Source organism: Oryza glaberrima, chromosome 1 (genome assembly GCF_000147395.1).
Source record: "Oryza glaberrima chromosome 1, OglaRS2, whole genome shotgun sequence".
Taxonomy (NCBI): Eukaryota; Viridiplantae; Streptophyta; class Magnoliopsida; order Poales; family Poaceae; genus Oryza; species Oryza glaberrima.
Genome location: NC_068326.1, coordinates 13,470,047 through 13,496,323, shown reverse-complemented (window position 1 = coordinate 13,496,323; position 26,277 = coordinate 13,470,047). Strand labels below are relative to the sequence as shown.

General features: G+C 39.7%; 2 protein-coding genes across 4 annotated transcripts; one reads left to right on the top strand and one right to left on the bottom strand.

Annotated features, from left to right (window-relative positions):
* The first annotated feature begins 961 nt into the window (after positions 1-961).
* LOC127771040 (pollen-specific leucine-rich repeat extensin-like protein 3) lies at positions 962-5,332 on the top strand. Of its 3 annotated transcripts, none has more exons than XR_008017062.1 (2): positions 962-2,802; positions 5,014-5,332. XR_008017062.1 is itself a non-coding variant. In XM_052296847.1 (1 exon), the coding sequence occupies exon 1, from the start codon at positions 1,052-1,054 to the stop codon at positions 2,588-2,590; it is 1,539 nt and encodes a 512-aa protein (XP_052152807.1). In that variant the 5' UTR covers positions 962-1,051; the 3' UTR covers positions 2,591-2,806. The 3 variants fall into 3 exon arrangements, 1 of the variants encoding a protein (XP_052152807.1); XR_008017063.1 differs by having other exon boundaries at positions 5,011-5,332; XM_052296847.1 differs by lacking the exon at positions 5,014-5,332 and having other exon boundaries at positions 962-2,806.
* Positions 5,333-9,428: 4,096 nt separating this feature from the next.
* Positions 9,429-26,012, bottom strand: LOC127769122 (uncharacterized). Its single transcript, XM_052294789.1, has 2 exons — positions 10,652-26,012; positions 9,429-10,540 (listed from the first exon to the last, which is right to left on the bottom strand). The coding sequence occupies exons 1-2, from the start codon at positions 26,010-26,012 to the stop codon at positions 9,429-9,431; spliced, it is 16,473 nt and encodes a 5,490-aa protein (XP_052150749.1).
* Between the last annotated feature and the right edge of the window lie 265 nt (positions 26,013-26,277).

Here is a 26,277-nt window from a genome sequence, read left to right as displayed (position 1 = left end):
AATGAAAGATGCACTTCTTTCACAAATAATGTTATTAATTTCACGAATACCTTACTGGAATTAACAGAACAGTACTCCTACCATAAAAAATGACCAAGATATTAACTTCCTGAAATTAGAAGTACACTTATATTAGTTACTTTTTTTAGTCTTTACATCTATAGTCTTAATTATATCCTGTTCAATACTTCCCGACATATATGACAATCAGAGTTGGTCGCAGCAATAGAGCAAGATAGCAGTTGGTCAATGTGTTTAATCTAAGAACTTTTATCTCATTTTAGTTGGTCAATGTCTTTTGTTAAGTCTTGAAAAATTACATAGTGTGGTTTTTAGTCTTTAATTATATCAAAAACTAAGTGTGGCTCGTTTTCAGTATTCCTTTCGTTGAATAGCTAACTTTTCAATCTCTGTGACCGTTTGGTTTATTGTCTGAAACCATGTTCCTGAGTCGGTATTGATCATATTGTGTGCATTTATGGTGTATCAAAATAGCCACAAAGATAGAGATTAGTACGGATATACCCACATAAGTATTTAATGTTTTTATGATTTAACCAAGGCAGCTTATAGCAAATTTTTAGCTAGCTTGTTGTATGAGTTGGTTTTTAAGTTAGCTCTATCAAAATTTTGGAGCTAGCTACCAGCTGCACTATTTACCTTGCTTTTATGGTTAGTGGTAACCTATCCAAATGATCTCTATAAGAATCACCTACACAGCGAATATGTAGATCTCAATGGCTTAGAATCCTCTCAATTTCTTATATTGTGGATGCCCTTAATGCTATAGCAACCTAACTGAAGAAACAAAAACGATTTACCATACTTGGCAAAGAACAGCACAATCTCATTGCATGACTCACACAAAACCAATCCACTCCTCTAAATCCTCTTAACCATCCAAACACTTAACTAACACCAATTCCTTATATAGTACATTTCATCATCTTCGATCTCCAAACATCACGCTGCGATGTCTCCCCCCTCCATGACCTCCTCCTCTCTTTAGCCATTGGCTTCGGCCAAGGCTGATGAGACATTCCTAACCACCATGGGCACCCTCCCACCATTCCCGCCCCTCCTCCTCCTCGTCGCCGTCATCTTCTCCTTCCTCTCCTCGTCGTGCTTTGCTGTGACCAGCCATGAGGCGGCCGCCATCGCGCGGCGCCAGCTGCTCAACTTCGAGAAGCACGGCGACCACGTCCACATCGATATCGACATCGAGATCAAGGTGAGCAACCCGCGGCTGGCGGCGGCGCACAGGGCGCTGCACGCGCTGAAGCGGGCGCTCTACTCCGACCCCGGCAACTTCACCGGCGACTGGGCCGGCCCCGACGTGTGCGCCTACAACGGCGTGCTCTGCGCGCCGTCGCCGGACAACGCGTCGGCGAGCGCCGTCGCGTCGCTGGACATGAACGCCGCCGACGTCGCGGGCTACCTGCCCAGGGAGATCGGCCTCCTGTCCGACCTCGCCGTGCTCCACCTCAACTCCAACCGCTTCTGCGGCGTCATCCCGGAGGAGGTCGCCAACATGACGCGGCTCTACGAGCTCGACGTCAGCAACAACCGCCTCGTCGGCGCGTTCCCCGGCGCGGTGCTCCGCGTCCCCGAGCTCAGCTACCTCGACATCCGGTTCAACGACTTCGACGGCCCCATCCCGCCGGAGCTCTTCCTCCGCCCCTACGACGCCATCTTCCTCAACAACAACCGCTTCACCTCCGGCATCCCGGACACCATCGGCAGGTCCACCGCGTCGGTCATCGTCCTCGCCAACAACGACCTCGGCGGCTGCATCCCGCCCACCATCGGCCAGGCCGCCGCCACGCTCGACCAGTTCGTCTTCCTCAACAACAGCCTCACCGGCTGCCTGCCCCTCGAGTCGGGCCTCCTCGCCAACGCCACGGTGTTCGACGTCAGCCACAACCTGCTCACCGGCGCCATCCCCGCGACGATGGGCGGCCTGGCCAAGGTCGAGCAGCTTGACCTGTCGCACAACACCTTCACCGGCGTTGTGCCGGGCGACGTCTGCGGGCTGCCGGCGTTGACGAACCTGTCGGTCTCGTACAACTTCTTCGCCGGGGAAGACGCCCAGTGCAGCAGCGCGCTGCTGGATGCGAAGCTCGACAAGTCGTTGGAGGACGAGGCTAACTGCATGGGCAACGTGAGGCCGATGCAGAGGAGTGCCGGTGAATGTGCCCCGGTCGTGAGCCATCCGGTGGATTGCAGCAAGACCAAGCCCTGTGGATGGCCGGCGCCGGCGAAGAAGCCAGCGCCGGAGAGCTCAAAGCATTCACCGCCGCTGCCGCCGCCACCAGCACCGGTACAATCCCCGCCACCACCGGCACCGGTGGTATCCCCGCCATCGCCAGTGTTCTCTCCACCGCCTGCCTTCTCGCCGCCGCCGCCGCCCAAGACATCTCCTCCACCGCCTGTCTCCTCGCCGCCGCCACCGCCACCGCCGGCATTCTCGCCGCCACCACCACCGCCGACTATGTCCCCGCCGCCGCCAATTCAAGAGCCCGTCATCCTCCCGCCAATATTGTCAGCAAAATACCAATCGCCACCGCCACCGTTTTTCGAAGGATACTGATAATCTAGTTTGAGGCCATGAGTGATCTGTGTATATAAGCCGTGGTTGTTGTTGTCCGACACTAGTACAGAAAACGTCGAATGTAATATAAGCTCATGCTTTAACCACATTGAGGGTGCCCATTTACCTTTCCATTTTTAACGCTGTTTTTGACCTGGTTTCAGGATTAACTGCTGGCTGGTCTGAAGAAATTAAAGAGGGGTGGAATTAAAGTAAGTGAAAGTTGTGGATATAATATTTTTAAAGTAAATTGAGCACATGGTACATAAACTATTAATGGGTGTAGCAACTTGCAATTGTCACTGTCTAAACATCGATCCACACACTAGAACGGGATCGGTTATCTCTAACGAGCTAAAAGCCTCATCTCTTTCGAGTATAGCCCCCGTCACTAAGCAAAAGTCACTGATGTGGTAAAATATCTCGATCGGGCATCCGGCCGTCACGGATGACACACATCTCAATCGGGCCAACACAAAAGCCCGTCACAGATGACTCTCATCTCTAACGGGCCTAAACTATAGCCCGTCACAGATGACTCTCATCTCAATCGGGTCTAAACTATAGCCCATCATAGATGACTCTCATCTCTAACAGGCCTAAAGTATAGCCTATCACGGATGACTCTCATCTCTAACGGGCCTAAAGTATAGTCCGTCATAGATGACTCTCATCTCAAACGGGCTCTGAGTTAATGCCCGTCACGGATGAGTATAATCCACAAAAAAAATAAATTTTGTTTTTTAGCTAGCCTCAAGCCTTTGCTAGCAATTTGGATAAATATATGAACATCAATCTCAATTCATACATCAAAATTCAAGTTTGCAAAGTTTACATAAATAGTCCATCTAAGTTCAGTACCAACAAATTCATTCAAATCGGATTTAGAAATATACAAATGGTCCATAGGAAAATAAAATGTGTTCAGTTACAATTCATCAAACACATGTACAAGAAAATTGTCTTCCAGCAACAGTCCGTGTTCTGTGGTGCTTCAACCTTGGGTAACATTCTGATTTAACTGCATACACTTTAGATTCAAGCTATGGCCTGAATGAGAAGCATACCCTGATTTTCATGATGTGCAACATTCTGTAGATATTTAACTGCAGCACTTTAGATTCAAGCTATGGCCTGTTAAGAAAAATACGAAGTGCCGTGAACAAGGTAAATTATAAAAGGTTTGTAAATAAGAAAATTTTAAAAACAACAGACTAAAACTAATTTATTATTTGGATGGCATGTATCTATCCAACACATGTAGCAGCATGTGTCTTGCCAAAAGATATACATGGACTTAGACTTGTGAAGTACTCCCCCCGTTTCATATTGTAAGACTTTCTAGCAATGCCCACGTTCATATAGATGTTAATGAATATATACACATATATATGTCTAGATTCATTAACATCTATATAAATATGGGCAATGCTAGAAAGTCTTACATTATGAAACGGATAAAGTATGTATTTGCACTTCTAGAGGCTAGAAAGCTCTAATGTTTTCATGCATACAAACTGAGCTAAAAATATGTTTTCTTAGTTACTGAAACAGATGACAAAACACTTGAGTGGCTCAGTGGTTGGTCCTTAGATAACCTACATACCTATAAAGTTGATCCCCACTAAGTGCAATTACTAGTATTTTTCTGTTTTGTGGTGCATCCACGTCACCAGAATTATTCACCACCGTTAGATTTTATTTCCAAGGGCTGTAATTAGTCTAGATGTAGCTTTAGTCTGCAGACCACAATCTATCAAGTGAGTCTAGCCCAGCGAGGAGGCCGGCCCCAAACCAATTAACTCCCATGATAATTGTGTTGCATGCATCGCTTAATTTTCTATCTTAATTACTACCACCAATAAACTAAACAGTTACATGCATATATTCATCAATTGCATTTCTTGACTCGACCTTTCCTTTCACCTACCCTTTCACCTCACTATTTATATGCCTCTCCACAATGGCATGTCTTAGCCATCTTATAGGATAAAAACATATTCTTTGTGAAACCAGTGGATGCAATGGATGTGATCCCTTCAAATTACTAATGTTTTTCTTGATGTATTATGCTGTCAATGCCATGCTACAGTCATTCCTTCATGGTTTGGTTTGTGGTGTGTTCCTTTCCTCGGCCTACAATTTAAATTATTTTTTTTATTTTACTCATAAATATTCACGTCACTATTTTCTTTCTTTCACATGTGTTCTTTGTTTATTGGTTTTTGCTCACCGTGATCTGAAGTTCTTCAGTTTTTCTACTGCTTATATGGACATTGATCCTGTTGATATTGCTTCATGGCAATGAGCAACTAAGCTCCCTATACGACCACTATTTTTTCTATGATATTCATTCATACGGCAATGATTCTTTAAGTTTATTATCGGGTACTAATTAAAGTTTACTTGCTATTTCATAGCAGGCCTATATCTTTGTTAGCATCGGAATGATGCATGTCAGCCTAAGTTCATTAGCATGGATGAATGAACAATCTTCCTTCCAACGACCTGACTCAGTTGAAGCAAGCATCAGAAAATGCGTAACTCCATCTTGCTATTAATTATTGAATTTTTTGTAAGTTTTTTAATAGTTGCAAGGTGTATTTAAATCACAACAATCAAGTGTACCCGACGCTTGAAGTAATGTATAAATTTAGAATAGTGCAAATGTAGGTATACAACTGGCTAGATATATGTTGCGCCTAAAGTTTTCTTTTATCATATAAAAGTGTCACAGCAACGCGCGGGGTATTCACTAGTTGTTCATGTGGTCGTGGGTTTGAATCCCCTGATGAGAATATATTACAAGGCGCAGGCCGCGCAGGCCACCCTGCTGCTGGTCTTTATCGGGCCCAATTGTTATCTCAATCGGGTTCATGTTGGCGCTCTTCACAGATGAAGTTTATGCCCGATTGAGATATGATTGTCACAGATAGGTGTCATCCGTGACGTGCCTGAGTTTTATGACCATATCTCAATCGGGCGTTTTTTCGGTCCGATTGAGATGACTTCCTTGTGATGGCCCGCTAATTCTAGGCATGTTAGAGGCCTTTACAGATGAGAGGATCTGTACTAGTGACACCCCTTACTGCTGGTTCGTAAATATCACGAAAGGCAAGTTCGTGAACGATTCAACCACTCAAAATTTACGTAATTTACTGGTAGACATAGTAAAAACATGTCACGGCTGAAATACACTTAAAAAACTGATAATTTGGCTCAATTAGAGAGAGAAATTCTTCAGAAAGATAAGAATGCCCTTAGGGTCAAAAGTTTTTGACCTAAGACTAGAGTGATGATGAAATATGATGTATGCCAGTGATGTACTTGGGGTGATGGTAAACTAGAGTTTAATATTTTTTAAAAAATTTTACTCTAACGCCATTTTTGAAGCACATGGTCCTAGGGATATTCTCATATTTCCTAAAAATTTATCAATCCAATTGAGCCGAAAGTATTACCAGTCTTTACAATGACTTTTAGCTGCGATACGTTTTTTCAATGTCTATCAGCAAATTACACAAATTTTAGGTGTCATGTAGCAAAATTTGCCGACATGTATTGACCACTTAAGTATTGAATAAATTCGGGCAAAAGGTAAAATATCATATAAAGCTAAAATATATGGAATGAGCTGTAATTAGCAATAGATATACACCAATAGAAAAGGTGGGCAATAGTGTCGACGGGCTGTACTTTCTTGAAGGTATGAGTTTTTTGATAGTATTCTTTAGCCAATAATCTCCCAAAAAGAAGCATTCTCCGTTTCCAAGAGAAATATTTGTACTTACTCGGAAGAATGTGATGTCTATTGCATTGCATGAGGTTTTCATCTCAGCCCAAGGTTTTGTATCGTCTTCCCATTTGAACCACAGCCACCCAATCTTAAACATCTTGCAATCTTCATGAAGGTTTCTAGATTTGCAATCTTGCACTCGACCATTATGGGCCCTCCAATCTTGATCCAAGAGATGGAATGGAGCAAAGGCAATTTTTTACAGAGCCGCTCGCATCCTCCCTGCAAAATTCACAGATTACCCACTTACTTCTGACCATCTTCTCTCGTCTAGTCCAGGCCTTCCTCAGATTGATTCCCCAAATCTCATCCCTCCTCATTCTGTGGCAACTCGAATCGTATCAGCAAACTTGACAACGCTTGATGATGCCCTCCCTGTGCATGGTCCTCCCTCAAACTGAACATTAAATTGATCCTTCTCTTGATGTGGACTAGGGTTCCCGATCTTCCGAAAGGTTCTGATAAACAGTCAATTTGGGCGGAGTCGCGACACAAATTGATTCGGCTTCTGAACGAACACGCTCTGAGCCCGCAATCGCAGCACCACATCTCCTCTGGTTATCAACCATGTTGAAACGCGGTTGACCTTGCTGAGAAGGCTAATCCCTGTTTGGTAATCGAAGAACACAAACAAGAACAAAGAAAAATACAACCAAATTGTAGATGAATGATTAAGCTCACAAGTTGAGGTCTTACAAACCGATCTAGCGGCGAAACTATTCTTAGCAGAATAATCTAAGCAAAACCCCACTTTAGACGATGACGGCTACTGAATAAATATGATTAGGGACGTCCTAGTGTTGCCCTAGGGCGCACACCCCTTGGGCTAAGCCCACGACACAATTACAGGGCCCAAAACCCAAATTAGATTCGGACTGGATGAGGCATGTGGTTTGTTGTGCAGACTCCATAAGCTTTCCAACAAGTACTCATGGGCCCTAAAATTCCTTCTAGATCAGCGGCTAGGTCTGTTTGAAGTTGATGCTGTCAGGAGGCCCGAATCCAAATCCAAAACGTGTAGAACTTTATCTCTTGTCTTCTATGGACCAAAAGTGATGTGGTGAGGTAGTAGTAGACTTGGAGAAGGTCTTGTTTTGGTCCCCAATCAACTTCTTTGATCATCCATGCATTCATTATGCTCGGTTTCTTTTCTTTCGCCCAAGCAAGTACCTCTGCAAACGAAAACACATGAAACTCGTTGTGTAGCAACGATTGTTCAAATATATAACAAGTATCCCAGTCAAAAAAAATATATAACAAGTAAATCTAATATAACACATATGCACCTTAGGTTGATTAATACATAAGGTAGTCATGGTTATATCCGAGCTAGTTGTGTCCTCATCATCTCGCTAGTCCGCCTCTCGCAGTTGTGGATTTGGTGGCACTCGTTGCGGCAGCGGAGGAGACTCCGGTGATGCACTTCCGTCCACAAGCATGGGGAAGCACACTATCAAAGCTACCGAAGTGTGGGTATTCATTCAATCCATGATACAAGAAGTATCCAAGATTATTCAGTACAAATTACCTTGATGTACATGGTGTTTCTGGTTCCAATCTCACAAGCATGGCATGGTTTCAGACTTTAAAAGCTGAAACTGCGATCTAGGATTCTTGGAGTGCTATGTACATTTATGTAATATATACACAAGCATCCATTTCGCTATTTTTCTTTTGTTTTTTCCCTCGATTTGACATGACCAACTTCATCTTGGTATGGCAACCTCCTCACCATGTTCTTGTCCGATCAGAACAGTCTTTAAACACTCATTGTGATTATGGTATGCAGAAATCTTGATTTGTTGTGCACAGCACATCAGCGCGTGAAGTTTGTTGAGGTGATTTGAGTCACCATCCTCATGAGCAGGTGATTTGGGGATTATCTTTACTCCTTTAAAAGTTCCTTGTGGTGCTGCCACCACCACCACCCACTGATATTGGGGCCCCACATAACTAGTAATTTGAGAAAGCCCTCAACGAGAGAAGAGGAGAAGAGGTTATTTGCGAATTTTGCATGAAGGATGTGGGTGGCTCTGTGAAAAAATGTCTTGCTTCAATCCCATCTCTTTGATCAAGATTGAAATGCCTATAATGATCAAGTGTAGGAGTGTATCACAGTGTGTGTATAGGATACATTGCCATAAAAAAGACATAAAATTTACACGTGGGTATTTTCCATGATTTGCTTTTGTTGCAATTTGATGCTCACTATTGATTGGTTGGATTTCACATTGTTGAACTTCCTGAAATTGAAATTCTTGAAAGAAGTTCAAATAAACAATACAAAATAATAGCTGTAATGCATTTTTTTCGCTCAAGTATGTATCATGCTGTTAGCTAAACTCAAACAACCAACTTCAGAATTACGGATACTTTCTAAATTTGAAAAATTGGAAATAAGAAATAAATAAGTACCATGTTCATAAGACATGGATATCTTATTTCTTGTTTCGAACACTATAACTAAAGAAGAATCAAACTATGGTAGAGCTGAGGGTCGCTAATTAAGTCTAAAGGCTATACAATTATGTAGCAAGATTTTTAGAAAATATTGTACTCATAAAAAGACATAATTTCTTGGAAAACCATGGGAAGACCCACTTGACCACTTGAACTACGACAAATTCCATAAAACAGATAGTTTTCTCTCAAGATATAGGCAGCGATCCATCAACTATATAAATTTGATAAAAGAATAGTAATGGTTTCACAAGATACTTAAACAGATGACAAGGTATAAATTGAATCCTTCAACTCTGCAAATTATCAAAAATTAGCTAATTGAGAAATCAGAGTAATTATTTGACAGTGTGAAATATCTCACATAACTCAATAGTGATAGATGACAACTTTAAGAAAAACTTATATTACAACAAAAGCACTACAATTTTACATTGGCAGCACAATATAAACTGCAGAACTCCACACATCCTCCGAAGAAAATAAATAAAAGTAGGGTTGAGTAAATAGGAAAATATGCTAAGATGGAAAGAAGTAATAACAAAGAAAGAAAATAGTTTTCCCTCATGGCCACCTTATAAGCTAATTATGCTCCACGGAATGGACAAAGCTCTTATACATGGAGGTTGCCAATGGAACAAGCCCCAAGAGTGCTATCTGAACCATCTTTGAGGTGCTCATCTTTAGATTGATTTGTCCAGTACGCAGAGTGTTTAGGCCAATGTGAAGTGCCATCTTAGAATGCCTTCTGAGTAAGTATTGTGACTGCAAGTTAATGCCCAAAGCAATTGCACTATGCAATTTAATCAGAGATAAACCGAAGAACAACATTAACCGATTAATTGGATAATGTTTGATTTTCAGGCGTGACTCCATGTTAACGCCATATGCAGTGTTTCCTTTAGCTTGCATTGTACCTATGCTTACCAGTAGTGCTAGACTTTCTCCAACAGAAATGTAGTCCTCAATCTTCACACCAGTAAGCATAGTGTCACCCAAGAACATTACTGAGAGTCCACCAACAGTCTTGTGCTTAGTATCCTTGGTTGTAGTCTCACCCCAAATACAATATGCAAGTTTCTTCCAAGCCTTTTGTATGTTATATCCCAGACAATGTGATGCATCGTCCACATGCTTTGATCTGAATGAAGAGTTAAAATGGATTCTAGATTTCTTCATGTCCTTAGAGAATTCAACTAAAGTAGCTTCAAAGCATTTTGTAGGCTTATGAAGCACAAGAGTTTTTTCAAGACTAGCACCATCAAAATTGTACTCGTGATCCCATGTATGAGCACCTAAAACATGCTTTCTAGTAATAATTGATGTTGGCTCCAGTAAATTATATTGATGTGTAGGAGGATCATCAAAGTCAAATGATGGTTCAATTACCATATTAAGTATTGGAGACATCCTATTCTTTTGAAGAGGATTTAGATCATTGTCGCAAGGCATACTACCTTGGGTCACTCCGTTAAATTGCATCCCTTGGATAAGCTTGACATGGTAGGCACACTCATCCTTGTTCTTATCCTTCATTAACTCATCGAATTGTGCTTTCATCAAAGGCCACAAAGTAGGTAGCGCACCATATTCATATTCATCATCACATACCTCAGAGTAGTCATCAACTTCAATAGAAGAATCCTCTTTAAGGCCTTTATGATTAATTGATGCCTTTGGTTGATACTTTGGTTGTAATAAAGATGATGATATGAATGAGTATCAAAAAAATGGAAAAAAACGGGTGTGTTGTTTGTGAGGAAAATGTTAGAGTTTCACAAAGCAGTTAACTTGAATTTATACCTTTGTAGAGTAGCACAAGATCAACAAATATTTCCTCCAATTTTGGATAGTGGGAAGCACCTTCTTGCCTTGGCAGTTCCTTTTGCAGTACGGGTAGTTTTCAACAAAAGAAAATGCATTGATTAGGCACATATCGCCTGTTGCTTGTTGGATGGATTGTTGTACAATATGAGATCTTTGTGCTATAAATGTTTCATAAGTCATGGGATCGCCGTTAGAGTTGTCAGGAGGTATAGAATCAGCATGAGTAAAAGTAACAATAGTGTTGACCCATATTGATGTTCCCAAGATAGTAGTAATAGTCTTTAGAAGAGGGATATCGTCAAAATGATTACTCCAACTATCCAAGCGGTCCACATATAAAATAATGTCTGGGGGGCATTTTTTGGTATAGCTGTTGACTGTAGAAAGAATCTTCTTATTCCATCCTTGGTCCATCACATTGGTCCTGAGTCCAGGGGTATCTATAATGTTTACCTTTATGCCATCCACTACACTTGAAACAAGTCTCACATTAGTAGTAGCACCATCAAAAGCATTAATTTTGTTTTTTTCTTCTCCCATGATGGAATTTATAACTGTACTTTTACCAACCCCAATCTTTCCTAGGACAAGTATATTGCATGAGAAGCTCAAATCCTTTTGATTGTCATGATATTGTTGAGAGGACTTATGATGGTGATGGTCAAGATTAAAATCCATAGTGTTTGCTCCCATTCTAGACAAAAGGTTTAGAAACTTCTCTGTAATCAACTCAAGTTTCTGATGCAATTTCTTATCTTTCTTCGTCACAGTCATATCAGTAAAATTATATTCCATCTTAGTATCATTGTAACTGGAGATGCATGTACGAGATGAAGAGTTAGATTCAGAACTCCTAAAATACTTGGGGCACATATTTCCTCCATGAGATCCACTAGCTACATGCTGTAGATCTCTCACCAATATAGAAGAGTCTATGCCCTCCTCATCACCGGTTATTGCTTCCTTAATAATATATATCAAAGTATTTGAGCTATCCAAGACATGTGTTGGACTATTATGGGAGCTTCCATTTGTATCTTCTTCCATTGTATTAGCACAATTGTCACATATTTCACAATTGTGGGTGACCATTTCTATATCATTTCTAACTATATTCCCTTCTGTATTGGCGTCTAGCTCTATTTTCTTATCTCCTTCCATTGCTTGTTCACTTGACAACACCACATATTCATTAATTGGCTTTCGGGAGATTTCGGAAACGATCTTCTTACCGAGAGAAAGCTTCACATCTTTTTGTAGTTTATTTGGCATCACGATCGATATATTTTCAGTGTTGGTTTTATTCTCATCATCCAACTTAGCAGCTGTGGACTCCCTTATATGAAAAGTATCATCTCGTAGGTTTACTGCCTCAACTTCAACATCACTTGGAGTTGATGACTTTTCGTGCACATTAGTTTCTAGTATCATACAATCACTTTCCAAATAGTTTCTTGTCAATTTCATTCCATCATTCTCTTCACATTGAAAAGATTCAATCGACCTTAACTCAAGATCACTCACCACAACTGAATTCGCAACTTCAAGCTCATGTCTCTCAGCCTCCATTGTCACTATATTCTTATCTTTCACTAACAATTGTATATCTCCTCCAATTTTGTTTGTGTGCTCAAAAGTATTCCTACCTTTCTTATTTTTCAGTATGATATTTTTGTCGTTTTCCACATGCTCTTCTACTTCGTCATTCAGCTTTTCAAATTCTGTAAAAACCTTTTCTGGCACATTGGACTTTTCAGGCACAAAGTTAGTTTTCTCTTCCACATGTTGAACAATTTGAATAGTCTCCTCAAATTCAATTTTGTTGGCACCTTCTTTCACTAGGCATACAACCTTATTTTCACATGAATCAACAACATGTCCAACTTCCATCTCTTCCTCATCTTCTAACATAGTGTTTTTCTCAGTTTCCAATATTTCCAAAGTTACATTTTTCACCGACGACTCCACATCTACAAGAATCAACTTATCGTCTTCTTCAATGATGGTTTCATTGTCATGTTCCGACTTACTAGCTCTGAGCTCCCCTAGATGGAACGTTTCATCTTCTAAGTCAACTGTCTCAACCTCAACATCCATTTGTGTTGATGGCTCATTATACTCTTTAGCTTCTATTATCATCCAATCACTTTTCGAAAAATCTCTCGCCAATTTCACTCCTTCACTTTGTTCACAGTCAAGAGTTTCAATAGAGATTAGCTCAGCATCACTCACCGAAAATGACTCTATAACTTCAAGCACACTTCTCTCTTCCTCAAATGTCACTAAATTCTCATCTATCACTAGTAAATTTACCTCCCCACCGATTGAGTTAGTGTACTCACAAGTATTATTCTCTTTCTGATCTTTCAGTGTGTTACTTTTGCCATTTTCCTCCTGTTCTTCTACTTCATCATTTAGCTTTTCAAACCCAGTATGAACCTTCTCTGGCTTGTTGGACTTTTCCGACATAAAGTTTGTGTTATGCTCCGTCGTCTCCACTTGCAAACTTATAGTGTTTCCCTCTTTCATCCCGCAATCCGCCTTATCATTTTTGTCGTCGTCTACACTTTCTATGCTTGCAACACTTCCCTCAAGGTTCTTTCCCCGAGATGCATCTCTTTGCAGCTTGTCCTCATGCATGGTCAAACAATCACTATTCAAATCTTCAATTCCAAATTCTGCTTCATCCATATGTTCGAATTGAAAATTTTGAATGGCCTTTTGGTCAGCATCGCTCCTTACATCTGAGTCGGCCTCCTCAAATTCAATTTTGTTGACTTCTTTCACTATGAATCCAGTCTCATTCTCATGCGATTGAACATGTTCAACTTCCATATGTTCCTTATCTTCTGACAAAACGTCTTTCTCAGCTTCTAATGTTTCCAAACTAACATTTTTCACCGGTGACTTCACCTCCGCAAGAACCATCATATCATCTTCTTCCATCTTGATTTTATTCTCGCCTACCAACTTAGCATCTCTGGGCTCTCCTACATAGACCGTATCATCTTGTAAGTCAACTGCCTCAACATCAACATCTGTTGGAATGGATGGCTCAATGTGTACATTAGCTTCTACTATCAAGTGATCACTTTCCGAATAATTTTCTGTTGATTTCGCTCCATCACTATCCTCACATTGAAGAGTTTCAATTGACCTTAACTCAACATCACTTATCAAAACTGACTCAATAATTTCAAGCATTCTTCCCTCTGCCTCTAATGTCACTAAATTCTCATCTATCACCAACAATTCAACCTCTGCACGGATTAAGTCAGTGTGCTCAGAAGTATTCTTCTCTCTCTCATCTTCTAACATAATGTTTTCCTCAGTTTTCAATGTTTCCAAATTTACATTTTTCATTGGTGACTCCACATCCGCAAGAACCATCTCATCGTCAATTTTCACCGGTGACTCCACCTCCGCAAAAACCATCTTATCTTCTTCTTCAGTGTTGTTTTCATTATGATCTTCCGATTTAGTATCTTTGGGCTCCCCAATATAGAATGTCTCATCTTGTAGGTCAACTACCTCACCCTCAACATCCTTTGGAGCTAACGGCTCATTGCACACATTAGTTTCAACTATGATGCAACCACTTTCCAAATAATCTCCCGTCGATTTCACTCCATTACTCTCTTCACATTGAAGAGTTTCAATTGACCTTAAGTCAGCATCACTCACCAAAACCGATTGCATAACTTCATGCACACTTCCCTCAGTGTGACCAAAGGTAAATCTATCTTCCTTTTCTTTTGGTATGTTACTTTTATCATTTTTCTCCTCTTCTACTTCATCATTCAACTTCTTAAATTCTATATAAACTTTTTCTAGCTTGTTGAACTTTTTAGACGTAAAGTTAGTTTCCTTATCCACATATTCGCAATGGAGAATTTGAATGTCCTTTTGGTCAGCATTGCTTCTTATGTCTGACTCAACATTCTTAAATTCAATTCCGTTGGCATCTTCTTTCTCTATGAGTCCTACCTCATTTCCACTCGGTTTAACATGTCCAACTTTATTGTCTTCCTTATCTTCTGACATAATGATTTCTCCTGTTTCAATTGTTTTTAAACTTACATTTTCCATCGGTATCCCCTCCTCTGTAAAAACCGTATTTTCATCAACGATGGTTTCATTCTCATCTTCCAACTTAGTAGCTATGGGCTCTCTTTTATAGAATTTATCATGTTGTAGGTCGACAGTCTCAACTTCAACATCCGTGGGAGTTGATGCCTCATTTTTCAAAGTTGCTTCCACTTGCAAGCAATCACTTTCCAAATAATCTCTCGTCATTTTAACCCCATCACTCTCTTCGCATTTAAGAGTTTCAATTGACCCTAACTCATCATCACTTACCGAAACTGAATCCATAACTTCAAGCGCACTTCCCTCTGTCAATAATGTCACTAAATTATCATCTTTTTCTAGCCATTCCACCTCTCCTCTGATTGAGTTCATGTGCTCAAACGTATTATTATCTTTACCATGTTCTAGTGTATTACTTCTATTGTTTCCCTCCTGTTCTTTTGCTTCATCATTTAGCTTCTCAAATCCTGTATAAACTTTTTCTGGCACACTGGACTTTTTAGAAATAAGTTTAGTTTTCTCTTCCATCGTCTCTACTTGCAAACTTGTAGTGTTTCCTTCTTTCATCCCACAATCCGTCATATCCTTTTTCTCATTGTCTGCAGCTTCTGGGCTTGCACCACATTCCTCAATGTTCGTTCCTAGGGATGCATCTCTTTGCACCATGTCTACATGAACGAACAAACTGTCACTTTTCTGATCATTAGTGCCAAATTCTGACTCGTCTGTATGTTCATATTGAAGAATTTGAATGTCTTTTTTGTCAGCATTGCTCTTTATATTTAAGTCGGCCTCCAATAATTTTATTTTGTTGGTATCTTCCTTCACGAGGAACCCTACCTCAATTCCACTAGATTCATTAAGATGCCCAACTTCCATCTCTTCCTCATCTTTTGTCGTAATATTCTCCCTAGTTTCTAGTGTTTCTGAACTTAAATTGTTCACTGGTGGCTCCACCTCCACAACAACAATTTTATCGTTTTCTTCCGTATTGTTTTTATTCCCTTCCTCCAATTTCGATGTTTTGGGCTCTCCTATATAGAACGTTTCATCTTGTATATCAGCAGTCTCAACCGCAACATCTATTGGAGTTGACGACTCATTGTTCACATTAGCATTTTCTATCATGCAATCACTTTCCGAATAATCTTCCATCAATTCCACTCCATCACTCTCTTCACATTGAAGAGGCTCTATTAACCTTAACTTAACACCACTCACCAAAATTGAATCCATAACTTCAAGCGCACTTCCCTCTGTTTCCAATGTCACTAAATTCTCACCTTTCACACGCAATTCCACCTCTTCTCCGACTGAGTCTTTGAGCTCAAAAGTATTATGGTGTTTCTCATCTTTTAGTGTGTTACTTTTGTCATTTTCCTCCTGCTCTTCTCCTTCATCATTAAGGTTTTCAAATCCTGTATAATCCTTTTCTGGCACAGTACACTTTTTAGGCATAAAGTTAGTTTTCACCTCCATCATGTCTACTTGTAAACTCACAGTGTTTCCTTCTTTCATCCCGTGATCTGCCATATCAATTTTTTCATCGTTTGCACTGTCTAGGCTTGCACCACTTTCCTCAACATTATTTCTCCCGGATGCATCTCTTTGCAGCTTGCCTAAATGCACGGACAAACAATCACTTTTTGACTCATCAGTGCCAAATTCTGTTTCATCAATATGTTCCAATTGAAGAATTTGAATGCTCATTTTGTCAGCATTGCTCTTTTTATCCGAGTTGATCTCCTCTAACTCAATATTTTGGGCATCTTCTTTCACAAGGAATCCTAGATCATTTTCATTGGATTCATCAAAATGTTCAACTTCCATCTCTTTCACATATTCTGACATAGTATTTTCCTCTGTTCCAAATGTTTCTAAACTTACGTTTTTCACAAATGACTCTAGCTCCACAAGATCCGTCTTATCTTCGTTTTTCACCGGCGACTCCACCTCCACAAGGACCATCTTATCGTCTTCTTTAGTGTTGGTTTCATTCTTTTCTTCCAGTTTTGCAGCTTTGGTCTCTCCTATATAGAATGTCTCATCTCGTAGGTCAACTTCCTCAACCTCCACATTCCTTGGAGATGAAAGCTCATAGTGCACATCAGATGGTACTATCATGCAATCACTTTCTAAATAATCTTTTGTCGATTTGACCCCATCACTCTCTTCACATCGAAAAGTTTTAATTGACCTTAACTCAACATAACTCACCGAAACTGAATCCATAACTTCAAGCGCACTTTCCTCTGCCCCTAATGTCACTAAATTCTCATCTTCCACCAACAAGTCTACCTCTCCTCCGATGAACCCCACCTCATTTCCACTAGATTCATTAAGATGATCAACTTCTATCTCTTCTTCATCTTCTAATATAACATTTTTCCTAGTTTGCATTGTTTCCAAACTTATATTTTTCAACGGTGAGTCAACCTCCACACCAACCATCTTATTGTTTTCCATAGTACTGGTTTCATTCTCGTCTTCCAATTTAGCAACTTTGGGGTGTCCAATATAGAATGTCTCATCTTGTAGGTCAGTAGCCTCAACCTCCACATCTATTGGAGTTGACGGCTCATTATACACATTAGCATCTACTATCACGCAATCACTTTTTGAGTAATCTCCCGTCAATTCCACTCCATCACTCTCTTCATATTGAAGAGGTTCAACAAACCTTAACTCAGTATCACTCATCAAAACTGAATCCAGAAAATCAAGCGCGCTTTCCTCTGCTCCCAATGTCACTAAATTCTCATCTTTCACAAGCAATTCCATCTCTCCTCCGATCAAGTTTGTGTGATCAAACGTATAATGGTCTTTCACATCTTTTAGTGTGTTAGTTTTTTCTTTTGCCTCCTCCTCTCCTCCTTCATCATTCATCTGTTCAAATATTGTATAAATGTTTTCTGGCACACTGGACTTTTCATGCATAAAGTTAGTTTTCTCCATCATCTCTACTTGCATACTCATAGTATTTCCTTCTTTCATCCAGCAACCTACCACAACATTTTTTGCATCGTCTGCACCTTCTAGGCTTGCAACACTTTCCTCAGTGTTCTCTGTCAGGGATGCATCTATTTGCACACTGCCAGAATTCACGGCCAAACAGTCACTTTTTGAATCTACAGTAACAAATTCTGCTTCATCCATTTCTATGCGTTGAAGATTTTGAATGGCCTTTTGCCCAGATTTTTTCTTTATATCCGAGCCGGCTTGCGCTAATTCAGTTATGTTGGCATCTTCTTTCACCGGAAACACCTCATCTCCACTGGATTTACCAAGATTTCCAACTTCCATCTCTTTCTCGTCTTCTAATGTAATGTTTTCCGCAACTTCCAAACTCAAATTTTTTACCGATGACTCCACCTTCACAATAACCATCTTATCGTTTTCTTCAGTAACGGTTTGCTTCTCATCTTCTAGTTTAGCAGAATTGGGATCTCCTATGTAGCTCGTCTCATCTGGTAGGTCAACTTCCTCAACCTCGACATATGTTGGAGTTGAAGATTCATCCTGCACATTAGCTTGTTCCATCATGCAATCACTTTCAAAATAATCTTCCGTCGATTTAGCTCCGTCACTCTCTTCACATTGAACAGTTTCAATTGAACTTAACTCAACATCACTCACCAAAACTGAATCCGTAACTTCAAGCGTACTTCCCTCAGCAGTGCCAAGTTCGGCTTCCACCATATGTTCCCATAGAAGAATTTTAATTGGCTTTTGGTCATCGTTGCACTGTATACCTGAATCGGCCTCTTGTAATTCAATTTTATTAGTATCTTCTTTGTTTAGAAACCCTGTATCATTTCCACTGGATTCACCAAGATGTCCAACATCTATCTCTTCCTCATCTTCTGAAGTAACATGTTCCCTAGTTTCCAATGTTTCCAAACTTGTATGTTTCTCTGGTGAGTCAACCACCACACCAACCATCTTATTGTTTTCTTTAGTATTAGGTTCATTCTGGTCTTCCAATTTAGCTGCTTTAGGCTCTCCTATACATAGCATCTGATCTTGTAGGTTAGTAACCTCAACCTCAACATCTATTGGAGTTGATGGCTTATTGTCTACATTAGCTTCTTCTGTCACGCAATTACTTTCCAAATAATTTCCTGTCGATTTCACTCCTTCACTCTGTTCACATTGAGGAGTTTCCATTAACCTTAACGCATCATCACTCACTAAAGCTGAATCTAGAATATTGAGCGCACTTCCCTCTACCTCCAAAGTCACTAAAGTCACATCTTTCATCAGCAATCCCACCTCTCCTTTGATTGAGTATGCGTGCTCAAAAGTATTATGGTCTTTCTCTTCTTTAAGTGTGCTAGTTTTGTCATTTTCCTCCTGCTCTTCTTCTACGTCATTGAGCTTTTCAGATCTTTTATAATCTTTTTCTAAAACACTATACTTTTCAAGCATAAAGTTAGTTTTCTCCTCCATCGTCTCACCTTGGGAACTCATATTGTTTCCTTCTTTCATCTTGAAATCTACCACATCATTTTTTGAATTGTCTGCACCTTCTAGGCATGCACCACTTTCCTCAATGTTCTTTGTCATGGATGCATCTACTTCCACATTGCCTGCATGCACGGCCAAACAGTCACTTTTTGAATCAACGGCAACAAGTTTTGCTTCATCAATTTTTATGCATTGAAGATTTTGAATGGCCTTTTGCTCAGAATTGTTATTTATATCCAAGTCGGCATGCACTAATTCACTTTTGTTGGTAAGTTCTTTCACCGAGAACACCTCATCTCCACTGGATTTATCAAGATGTCCAACTCCCATCCGTTTCTCATCTTCTAATGTAATGTTTTCCGTAGTTTCCAAACATAATTTGTTTACTGATGACTCTACCTCCACAGCAACCATCTTATTGATTTCTTCACTAATAGTTTCCTTCTCATCTTCCAGTTTAGCATCTTTGAACTCTCCTATATAGGACGTCTCATCTTGTAGGTCAACTTCCTCAACCTCAACATCTGTTGGAGTTGATGGCTCATCTTGCACATTAGCTTCTACTATCACGCAATCACGTTCTAAATAATCTCTCGTCAATTTAGCTCGGTCACTCTCTTCACATTGAAGAGTTTCAATTGAACTTAACTCAACATCACTCCCCAAAACTGAATTCATAACTTCGAGCGCACTTCTCTCAGTGGTGCCAAGTTTGGCTTCCTCCATATGTTCCCATTGAAGTTTTTTAATTGGCTTTTGGTCATCATTGCACGTTATACTTGAATTAGCCTCCACTAATTCAATTTTGTGAGTATCTTCTTTCTCTAGAAACTGGAAATCATTTCCACTGGATGCACCAAGATGCCCAACATCCATCTCTTTCTCTTCTAAAGTAATATATTCCCTAGTTTCCATTGATCCCAAACATACATTTTTCAGCGGTGACTCCACCTCCACAACAACCATCTTATCGTTTTCTTCAGTATTGGGTTCACTATGGTCTTCCAATTTAGATGCTTTGGGCTCTCCTATATAGAGCGTCTCATCTTGTAGGTCAGTAACCTCAACCTCAAAATTTGTTGGAGTTGACGACTTATTCTGCACATTAGCTTCTAATATAGTGCAATAACTTTCCAAATAATCGCCCGTCGATTTCATTGCATCAATCTCTTCACATTGAGGAGGTTCCATTAACCTTAACTCGGCATGACTAACTAAAATTGTATCCATAACTTCAAGCACACTTCCCTCTGCCTCCAAAGTCACTAAATTCTCATGTTTCACCAGCAGTTCCACCCCTTCTCCAATTGAGTATGTATGCTCAAAAGTGTTATGGTCTTTTTCTTCTTTAAGTGTATTAGTTTTGTCATTTTTCTCTTCTTCTTCTCTTTCATCATTCAACTTTTCAAATCTTGTACAATCCTTTTCTAGTCCACTAGACTGTACTTGTATAAAGTTAGTATTCTCCTCCATCATCCCTACTTGCAAACTCATAGTGTTTCTTTCTTTCATCCCGCAATCTGCTATATCATTTTTTTCATCGTCTGCACTATCTAGGCTTGCACTACTTTCCTGAACGTTGTTTGTCAGGGATGCTTCTCTTTGAACATTATCTTCATGCACGGCCAAATAATTACTTTTCGAATCAACAGTGCCAAATTTTGTTTCATCCATATATTCGCATTGAAGAATTTGAAAAGCCTTTTTGTCAACATTGCTCTTTATATCTGAGTCAGCCTCCTCTAACTTAATTTTCTTGGCATCTTCTTCCACAAGTAATCCCACATCATTTTCATCAGATTGACCAACATGTCCAACTTTCATCTCTTTCTCATATTCTAACATAACATTTTTCTCACTTTCCAATAATTCCAAACTTAGATTTTTCACTAGTGACTCCATCTCCACAGTTACCATCTTATCGTTTTCATCTGCCAATTTAGCTTCTTTGGGCTCTTCTATATAAAAGGTCTCATCTTGTAGGTCAGCAGCCTCAACCACATCATCTGTTGAAGTTGACGGCTCATTGTGCACATTAGCTTCTAATATCAAGAAATGACTTTCCGAAAAATCTCCCGTCGATTTCATTGCATCAATCTCTTCACATGGAGGAGGTTCCATTAACCTTAACTCAGCATCACTCACTAAAATTGTATCCATAACTTCAAGCTCACTTCCCTCTGTCTCCAATGTCACTAATTTTTCATCTTTCACATGCAATTCCACATTTCCTTCAATTAAGTATGTGTGCTCAAAAGTATTATGGTTATTCTCATCTTTTAGTGGATTAAGTTTGATATTTTTCACCTGCTCCTCTCTTTTGTCATTAAGCGTTTCAAATCCTGTATTATCATTTTCTTGCACACTAGAATTTTCAAGCATAAAGTTAGTTTTCCCCTTCATTGTCACTACTTGCAAACTCATAGTGTTTCCTACTTCCATCCTGCAATCTGCCATATTATTTTTTTCATCGTCTGCGCCTTCTAGGCTTGCACTACTTTCCTCAATGTTCTTTGTCAGGGATGCATCTCTTTGCACATTGTCTGCATGCATAGCCAAACAGTCACTTTTCAAATCATCAGTAACAAATTCTGCTTCATCCATATTTATGCATTCAATATTTTGAATGGCCCTTTGGTTAGCACTGTTCTTTATATCTAAGTTGGTTTGTGCTAATTCAGTTATTTTAGCATCTTCTTTCACTAGGAACTCCATCTCATTTCCTCTAGATTTATTAAGATGTCCAACTTCCATCTCTTTCTCGTCTTCTAATTTAATATTTTCCCTAGTTTCCAAATTTAAATGTTTTACTGGTGACTCCACCTCCACAACAATTATCTTATCCTTTTCTTCAGTATTGGTTTCCATCTGATCTTCTAGTTTAGCAACTTTGGGCTCTTTTATATAGAATGTCTCATCTTGTAGGTCGACTTCCTCAACCTCGACATCTGTTGGAGTTGATGGCTCATCCTCCAAATAATCTCCTGTCGATTTAGCTCCGTCACTCTCTTCACATTGAAGAGTTTCATTTGAACTTAACTCAACATCACTAACCAAAACTAAATCCATAACTTCAAGAGCACTTGCCTTTGCCTCCAATGTCACCAAACTCTCGTCTTTCACAAGCAATTTCACATCTCCTCCGACTGAGTCGGTGTGCTCTAAAGTGTTCTCGTCTTTCTTATCATTTAGTGTGCTACTTTTGTCGTTTTCCTCTTGCTCTTCTATTTTGTCATTTTCCTTTTCAAATCTTGTATAAAACTTTTTAGGATCACTGAACTTTTCAGACATAAAGTTAATTTCCTCTTCCATTGTTTCTACTTGCAAAATTAAATTATTTCCTTCTTTCACCCCCCAATTTGCCACATCATTTTTTCCACCGTCTACACCTTCTAGGCTTGCACCACTTTCCTCAACATTCATTCCCCGGGATGCATCTCTTTGCACCTTGTCTGCATACATGGTCAAAAGGTCACTTTTCGAACCAGCAGTGCCATATTCTGCTTCCTCCATATGTTCCCATTGAAGAATTTTAATTGGCTTTTGGTCATCATAGCCCTCCATAACTGAATCAGCCACCTCTAAATCAATCTTGTTGGTATCTTCTTTCTCCGGAAACCTGATATCATTTTCGCTGGATTCACAAAGATGTCCAGCTTTTATTTCGTTCTCATCTTCTGAATTAATATTTTCCGTAGTTTCCAATGATTCCAAGCTAACATTTTTCATCGGTGTCTCCACCTCCCCAACAACCATCTTATCATTTTTTTCAGTATTGGGTTCATCCCCATCTTCCAATTTAGTTGCTTTGGGCTCTCCTATATAGAACGTCTCATCTTGTAGGTCTGCAGTCTCAACCCTGACATCTGTTGGAGTTGACGGCTCATTGTGCAGATTACCTTCTAATATCATGTAATCACTTTCCGAATAATCTCCCGCCGATTTCACTGCATCAGTCACTTCACAGTGAGGATGTTCTATTAACCTTAGCTCAGCATCACTCACCGCAATTATATCCATAACTTCAGGCACACTTCGCTCTGCTTCCAACATCACTAAATTCTCATCTTTCACCAACAATTCCACCTCTCCTCCTATTGAGTATGTGTGCTCAAAAGTGTTATGGTCTTTCTCATCTTTTAGTGTAATGATTTTGTCATTTTGCTCCTCCTCTTCTCCTTCGTCATTGAGCTTTTCAAATTCTGTATAATTCTTTCCTGGCACACTAGACTTTTCAGGCGTAAAATTAGTTTTCTCCTCCATCGTCTCTACTTGCAAGCTCATAGTGTTTTCTTCTTTCATCCCGCAATATGCCATATCATTTTTTTCATCATCTGCACCATCTAGGCTTGCACTACTTTCCTCAATGTTCTTTCTTAGAGATGTATCTCTTTGCACATTGTCTGCATTCACGGCCAAACAGTTACTTTTCGAATCATCGGCACCAAATTCTGCTTCATCCATATGTTCAAATTGAAGAATTTGAATGGGTTTTTTCTCAGCATTGCTCTTTGTTTCCGAGTCAGCCTCCTCTAATTCAATTTTGTTGACAACTTCTTTTACCATTAATCCCACCTCAATTTCACTGCATTCATTAACATGTCCAACTTCCATCTCTTTCTCATCTTCTGACAAAATGTCTCTCTCAGTTTCTAATGTTTCTAAACAAACATTTTTCACTGGTGACTCCACCTCCACAAGAACCGTCTTATTGTCATTTTTTATCGGTGACTCAACCTCCTCAAGAACCATCTTATCATCTTCTTCAATGTTGGTTTCGTTCTCATCTTCCAATTTAACAGCTTTGGGTTCTCCTATATAGAATGTCTCATCATCTTGTAGGTCAACTTCCTCAACATCAACATTCGTTGGAGTTGATAGCTCATTGTGCACATTTGCTTGTACTATCATGCAATCACTTTTCAAAAAATCTTCCATTGATTTGACCCCATCACCCTCTTCACCTTGAAGAGTTTCAATTGACCTTAACTCAGCATAACTCAGTGAAACTGAATGCAAAACTTCAAGCACACTTCCCTCTGCCTCTGATGTCACTAAATTCTTATCTTTATCCGGCAATTGCACCTCTCCTTTGATAGAGTCTGTGTGCTCAAAAGTATTATGGTCTTTCTCATCTTTTAGTGTATTAATTTTGTCATTTTCCTCCTGCTCTTCTTTTTCGTTATTTAACTTTTCACATCCTGTATAAACCTTTTCTGGCTCACTGAACTTTTCTGGCATAAAGTTAGTTTTATCCTCAATCGTCTCTACTTGCATACTTATAGAGTTTTCTTCTTTCATCCCCCAATCCACTATATGATTTTTGTCATCGTCTGCAGCTGCTAGGTTTGCACCACTTTCCTCAAAGTTCTTTCCCAGAGATGCATCTCTTAGCACCTTGTCTGTATGCACAGCCAAACAATCGCTTTCCAAATCATCTCTCGTCAATTTCACTCGGTCACTCTCTTCACATCGAATAGCTTCAGTTGTTCTTAACTCAATATCACTCACTGCAACTAACCCTGTAACTTTAAGCTCACTTTCCTCCACCTCCAATGCCACTAAATCCTTATCTTTCACTTGCAATTCCTCCTCACCTCCATTTGAGTCTGTCTGCTCCAAATTGTTCTGATCTTTCTTATCTTGCATCATGTTGCTTTTATCCTGTAGCACAAGTATTTCCTTTTGCTTGTCCTCCTCAGCTTCACCATTCAAATTTTTAAATTCTATAGAAAACTTTTCTGGCTCAAAGTACTTTTGAGGCACAATGTAAGTTTTATCCTCTATCATTCCATGATCTTCAAAGACATTTTTGTTATCATCTTTAGCTTCTTGAATTACAACACTTACCCCATTGTCATTTACTGCTGATGTCGCTTTTATCATGTCATCTTCTTCCATTGCCAAACAATCACTAATGCAATCTTCTTTGCATAATTTCATATCATCACTTTCTTTGCATTTGACAATCCGTATTGCCTTTAGGTCAGCATTGCTCTTCATATCTGGTTCTAGCAACTCAGTTTCATTTGTATTGGCCTCTTCTTGCACTAGGGACTCCACCCTGTTTTCACTTACATTTTTCAGCAATGACTCCAGCTTATCATGTGCCAACTTATCGTCTTCTACAAAATTAGTTCCTTCATCATCCAACAAGCTAGCACTAGGCTCTACTACATATAATGCATCATGTTCCTTATCGTTACCTGGGACTACCAATTCAACATGATCAAGATCTCGCTCATGGTACTTGTCAGCTACAAATTCGGTTTTATCCTGAAATTTTTCGACCTGTGAGCATCTAATATTTTGTTCTTCCAGTCCCAAAACATCCAGCTCCAATTTAAGGCCACTTATGTCTTGTAATCCGACCACCTCAACTTCAATATCCTTTGGAGATGATTGCTCTTTCTGTATTTTAGCTTCTACTATTGTCATGCCATCGCTTTCCACATAAGCTCTCACTAATTTCAATTGATCACTCTCTTCACATTGAATAGATTGAATTGAACTTAAGGCTAAATCACTCACCTCAATTGAACCCGCTGTTATTGGATTCTCTGCTGAGTATTCTAGCTCCTCTTGATGAAACTCATTTCCTTCTCCAGCTTTCGTATGTTTACCTTCTTCCAACTTGGTGATTTTGGCCTCTGGCATCGACAACACATTCTGCTCCTCATGTTTTTCCTTCTCAGGTTCCACATACACCATGTCAGGTGCATAATTTTCAATGTCCATAATACCATCAACTACTGGCACATCAGTTACCAATAGTTGAGCCATGGATCATGCTAAAAATATAGATCTAATTGCTATAGTAACTATCTAGGATTGAACTTGTACAAAGGAAAGGAAATACAATATTTGGATCCACCTTAACTACTATGAGAATAAAAGTTTCTTGATGTACGCTTTTGGCTTGTAACCTTGGTTGATCTTATGAAATAGGATGGCATTCTATTTAAATAGGCCTCTTGATGCTTGGTGGCTTTTCGTGTTGTATTTAATATGATTTCTTGCCTTGTGATCTTCTGTTTTGGTGTTGTTA